The sequence below is a fragment of the Ceratotherium simum genome, chromosome 7 (assembly GCF_057802395.1).
Source record: "Ceratotherium simum simum isolate JZ-2026a chromosome 7, ASM5780239v1, whole genome shotgun sequence".
Lineage (NCBI taxonomy): Eukaryota > Metazoa > Chordata > Mammalia > Perissodactyla > Rhinocerotidae > Ceratotherium > Ceratotherium simum.
In genome coordinates, this window is record NC_141906.1 from 77165874 (window position 1) to 77171913 (window position 6040).

The 6040-nt window shown below is 36.9% G+C and overlaps 1 protein-coding gene across 1 annotated transcript; it reads right to left on the bottom strand.

The window, feature by feature from the left end:
* Positions 1-4243: 4243 nt before the first annotated feature.
* Positions 4244-5593, bottom strand: LOC106803132 (prostate and testis expressed protein 2). Its single transcript, XM_087434065.1, has 4 exons — positions 5498-5593; positions 5329-5352; positions 4739-4867; positions 4244-4380 (listed from the first exon to the last, which is right to left on the bottom strand). Exons 1-4 carry the CDS (start codon positions 5547-5549, stop codon positions 4244-4246), a joined length of 342 nt encoding a protein of 113 aa, XP_087290191.1. The 5' UTR covers positions 5550-5593.
* Positions 5594-6040: the final 447 nt, after the last annotated feature.

Sequence of the window (6040 nt, forward strand, 5' to 3'; positions counted from 1 at the left end):
TACTTTCCTATTTCTTTGCATCTCATAATTTTTTGTTAAAAACTTCACATTTTAAGTAATATAAAGTGCAACTCTGGAAATAAATTCCCCTAGGGTTTGTCGTGGTGGTTTATTTGTTGTTGTTGCTGTTGTTTCTATTAGATTATATAGTGACTTTCTTGGACTAATTCTGTAAAGTCTGTATTCTTTGTCATGTGTGGTCACTGATATTACTGCTCACTTACTTTTGTGGTCAGAAATAATTCAACAGAAAATTCCTTAAATGCCATCAACCAATAAGTCTTCTACCCTTTACCAAGGGGCTGTCTGTGTATTTTGAGACATGCCTTTAATGCTCAGGTAGACATGCCACTCTGCCTTAGCCTTTGCTTCCTGCTTGCACAGAGCCTTAAGGTTAGCCAGAGGTGAGAGGTTAAGGTTTTCTCAGGCCTTTCTTGGGTATTCGCACAGCTCTGCACGTGTGCATCTTTCTATAATCCCAGAAATATATTAGAGCTTTTCAAAAACCCCAATGGACAACTCATTCCCTAAGATTCTCTTTTAAGAATTTTGGCCCTCCACTTGTTTTCCCCAACTTATATCACTGCCTCAGGTAGTTGCAATGTAAACAATTGCCACTTATTCTTTTCAACAAATGCCCTGAGGGTAGGAAATTTTCTACCATGCAAGCTCTGAATCAAGTCAATAAAGACAAGTTCTGTGAATGTGGCTTTTTCAGAGAGCATCCATATATGTTGATTACTGACAATTCTTTGGGAATGAAACTTTTTGGATAGTTCCAAGACCATTCTTCTCCTGCCACTGTTTGCTAGGCTGATGATTTTCACACCTACTCTGGTTGCAAGGCTGCGGTCTTTCAAACCTACCACATAGGTGGGGAAAGGGAGATAGGAATAGGGCAAGTTAAAATGCCACAAAGCCCACTATTCTTACCAAAATTCCTCTTTTCTAACATAAACAGTCCTCAGAGTGTGGCAAACCTATGGTTAATATCCAGAGTTTGAAAAAAGTTGATTTTTATTATTTTTGCCAGTGTTCTCATTGCCTTTACGGAGCATCAGTCTTGGGCCATCTTTACTCTGCCATTCTGGAAGTGCTTCTCAAGACAGGCTTTTGAAAGAAGGAAGAAAGAATAACATTTTGTTTGCCGATTCAGTTAACTTTATAGCCTTATTGATGAGAAGATGAGATATTCAATATAAAGGTGAAGTTTTTAATACTAGGTCTGTTAAAAAATAAAATAGGCTGCATAGGCAGGAAGTTAAACCAGATTATCTTTCACTTACCATATAACTCTGAGTTCCAGTGAGTTTTAGTGCCTAGTTTTATTCAGGTGATCAAAAAGTATTTTTTGAAAGAATGCCTGTTAATATGTAGAATATATCAATTTGTTTTCCTAGTAATTTCTTCCTAAGCTCTCACTAAATTCCAATTCCATAATTGACTAACATATCTAGGGACTGGTTAGAAGAATCTTTATTATTTAATATATGGAGATGAGACTGACATAAAATCTATAACAATGAAATTATTGTTTTTAAAATCATTTATTTACAAATAATCAAATATGATATTTGTCTCTCTCTACCTTGTTTAATGTCCAAACCACAGACTAGAGTTTGGCAAGGATAGTCTGCCATAAAATTCAACAGCATTCATTGAACAAGATATGTGTTAATTTGTCATTTGTTGCTCCAAAATTTCAAAAGGAAAACAATTCATGTACAACTTGTAGGTTTGGGGTCCAGTGGAATAGTATTTTGTGCAATGCTATATTCTCATAAGTTATAACTCACTATTAAATTCCCAGTTTTCAAAATATTTATTTGTCAAATGAAACTACACAATCCAGCTATTGATATGTTTATTATGATTGCTCCTGATCAATACCAGATGTTACCTTAACCACAACCGTGTGTCAAGAACATGTCACATATTACTTGGATGGAAAAGCAAACTAGTTCCCTCTTGTAAGAACCATATCATACTTCCCAAAAAATCAGTTCAAGAAAGAATGTCTAAGTTTCTGGGCTACTGGGCAGTATAGTGTAATTCTTAACAACACAGACTCTAGTGTCAGACAAATACTGAATGGATCCCGGCAGTGCCATTGCAAATTGCTTTTTGATCTTAGAAAACTTCATTCTCTATAAGACTCAGTTTCTGCATCTTGGTAACAGAGATGATAATAGTACCTATCTAAGTGTTTTGAAAGTGTTAGATGAGATGCGCGTACATTGCTTGGCACATAGAAAGTGCTCAGAATATTTTCAATTATTATCTGGCTCAAAGAGCAATGAAAATGATACTGAAGTTGTTGTGAGTTGGTTTTATACATACATATAGAATCATAAATGGAATTGAAGGAAAATTTTGGTGGTTCAAGGGTTTGTATCAGTGATTGTTTTTCCATCACTATCTTTGCTATTGCATGAGATATCAGTGTTGATTTTATTATCTGCTTTTTACCTAGCCTAGCAAATTGCCAGCAATATCATAACTGAAAAGAAAGCTAAGCATATCTTTACTTTGATATGTCTGATATTGAGTAATATAGTATTATGCTATTTAAATTATCTATTTAAAGATAGATTCCTTTATTTAGTTTTTGAGCTATTAAAAATTTTTAAGTTAATTTTTAAAAATAAAAATCAAGGGGACAGCCCAGTGGCTTAGTGGTTGGGTTCGCACTCTCCACTTTGGTGGTCCAGGTTTCGCAGGTTTGGATCCCGGGCGCGGACCTACATACTGCTTATCAAGCCATGCTGTGGCAGGCGTCCCACATATAAAGTAGAAGAAGGTGGGCATGGATGGTAGCTCAGGGTTAATCTTCCTCACCTAAAAAAAAAAATCAAAAAGGAAGAACAAAAATGCAAGTTACCTATAACATTACTGTTACAGGACACCTTTGGTCAAATGGTTGTGTATTATACTTTTCATCTCTCTGTTGATATTTCCTATCTGTACACTCATGTCTATCTTTTCCTTTAAGTCCTTAAGAAAATTTATAATAGCTGTTTTAAATCCCTTGTCTCTTAATTCCAACATCTGGAGTATTGCAAGGTATTTTTATATTGACTCTCTGAAACTTGCTCCACAGCCTTATTTCCACAGGGAAAGAAAATAAACATATGCCAGAAAAGAGCATCACCCAATTTTTAAAACTAGGCAATACACTAAAAACCTAGAATTTTCCACTATTATAATTTGGTGAATAAAAACGTTGATTGGTTGAAAAAGAGAGAGAAGTAGGTAGGTAGGTAAATAGAGATAGATTTTAAATAAAAATGGGATCAAACCATACACACTATTTTAAAACCTTTTTTTCCATTGAACATATTTTAACATGTTTAAAATCAATAAATTTGCATTGACATTATATCACTTCAATGGATGCACGGTATTTCATTATATAGATGTATCGTATTTGATATAGGCAACTCTGACTGTTTCTACTTTTAACTTTTATCACCAACACTGCTGTGAAGCTTGTTTCCTCACATGTATTTTTGTTTTGCCTTGTCCCATTCTTTCTCCAAAATTAAATTTTTTCTGTTGATATTTTTTTATTGAGGTATAATTGACATACATTACATTAGTTTCGGGTATACAATATCATGATTCGATATTAGTATATATTGCAAAATGATCACCACAAGTCGTCTAGTAAACATCCGTCACCATACATAATTACAAATTTTTTTTTCTTATGATGAGAATTTTTAAGATTTACTCTCTTAGCAACTTTCAAATATACAATACAATATTATTAACCATAGTCACCATGCTGTAATCCCCAGGATTTATTTATTTTTTGAATGGAAGTTTTTACCTTTTGACTCCATTCACCCATTTTGCCCACCCCCACTCCCCACGTCTGACAATCGCCAATCTGTTCTCTGTGTCTATGAGCTTGTTTTTTTGTTGTTGCTATTTTCCACATATAAGTGAGATCATATGGTATTTGTTTTTCTCTGTCTGACTTATTTAACTTAGCATAATGCCCTCAAGGTCCATCCGTGTTGTCACAGGGATTTGCAAAAATTCAATCTCATGCTTTGTCATTAATGAGACTCAGCTACCCTCCATTGTTTCTTCTTATGACTGCCACTCTTTTCACTACCAGCTGGCTTTCTCATTCTTGACCGTTGGTTAGAAGAGAAGAGCAAAATACATGTTTTGGGGAAGGGACAAAAGGGATGGTGAGTTGAAGAAAGACACAAAATCCAGGGGAGATGCAGAACTAGACTCCCTCAGGGAGATTGCAGTAGTTACTATGTTTGCAACAGATGAGCTCTGTCCTCCTTTCAAAACCCAAGAAGTTGATGTCCTCACAGTTGGTCATACATGAAAGTTTTGAATAAAAATACATACTCCGCCCTGAGGAGGTGAAAGAGAGAGAATACAACTGTAATGACTCTGCTTTCTCCTACCGTCTACCTAGAAATAACCTCTCTTCAGAGCCTCACTAACCTTTCTCTAGGCCCAAATGAGCTACAAGGCTAAGTCTACTAATTACTGACCCAGAGAATTGATTTTATTCCCTAACTGATAAGTGCCATCTACCTCTCCTTCACTCAATATTGTCTTAAGAAAAAGATCATCTTTGCCATCCCTCTACAGGACCACCCCATCCTTACTCATCCCACTCACCACACACTCTGAGGGGAAAAGAACACCCCTGTCTCTAACTGAAGGGGCGGTGGCTATTTCTCAGTCCCTCCATACCCCACACTACCTTTTCTTGTAAGTATGTAAATGTTCTCAATAGCACAGGACTGCTGGTGCTTCAGGTTGCAGGACCTCATGCCGTCATAGCAAAACCCGAGATGATATTGTTTACATTTATAACATAATGTTGAAGGCTCTGCCAGACACAGAAAGAGGTCCTTAAAGGTTGCAGTCTGGAGAAGGTTCTCCAGGCCTGAGGGCTTCTCCACAGGATACTATCGCCTAGTGGCTCCTAACCTTTCTCGGGCCATTGACTCCTTTGATAATCTTGTGAAAGACAACTTGTACAGACTTAAATCAAATGTCATATATGACAAAAGGTCAGAGTCCCTGTAAATTTATCTATGGACCCCAAGTAATGAACCCCTTATCTAGCCTGATGATTTTGTCTGGGAATGAGAAAAAAAAGAGCAAAGAAGGGAATTTTAGCATTCTTACTCCAAAACTGGACTAAATTGGTCTGGGAAAAGATAAAACTCCTAGGGTTTTATAGCAAGAATGGATTACAGCCCTCTTTGAAGATGGAGGGGAGGTTTACTCCTAAACACGTCACAAATGACCTTTTTACCAAGGACTTTAGACTAGCCATAGTCATACCTGTCAGATGTTCCTGAAATTCACCTGTGAAAAGAAGAAAAATCTTCCTTGTCATAATCTCACACGCATCTGCCAAAGCCCCAAGAGCCAGTCTTGGAAATTTCTCTTCCCCCAGCATCTGCCCATCTCTTAACCAACTACCAGCATCCTCTCTATCTCCAGGACTTACCTTTAGTCACGCAGACCAGAAAGACTATGCCCAACAGAAACGGAGCAAACATCCTGGGATTTTGTCATATGCAGTTTCTTGCGGAAGGTGCTGGTTGATCTCCTCTGGTGATCTGTCTTTGGGCTATTCATCTAAATCGTCTAATCATAAAGTTTCAGGGACACACAGTACCTCGATGTTCCCAGAAATAAGTGACCAACTGGAGTCTCACTACCTCTAAGGCATCTATTTTAAAATCCTCCTCAATAATGAGCCAAAGTCTTTCTATCTCTCTCTATATATATGTATACACACACACACATATTCTCTATTCATTGTTCTATAGCTAAGCTTTGTGCTCTGCAAGAAAAGTCAAATTTCTCTCCCACATTTTAAACTTTCAGATATTTTAAGATGGGATTTGGACACCTTAGTTCCTTTAATCTCTCTTTACTAGCCTAGTCAGTTTCTTCAGAACAATCTCAGATGTGTCTCTGTCTCATTTAGATTGAGGAACCAGGAACTAAGTACAGGATTCCAGGTATAGTCTGTATGTGGGTAAGC

Excerpts from the sequence above, each read along its gene's own strand:
- LOC106803132 (XM_087434065.1), bottom strand. The coding sequence starts at position 5,549 with ATGTTTGCTCCGTTTCTGTTGGGCATAGTCTTTCTGGTCTGCGTGACT. Across the intron at positions 5,353-5,497 it reads TCTGGTCTGCGTGACTAAAG|GTGAATTTCAGGAACATCTG; the intron begins GTAAGTCCTGGA and ends TTCTTTTCACAG. Across the intron at positions 4,381-4,738 it reads TTACATACTTACAAGAAAAG|GGCGGAGTATGTATTTTTAT; the intron begins GTAGTGTGGGGT and ends TCACCTCCTCAG.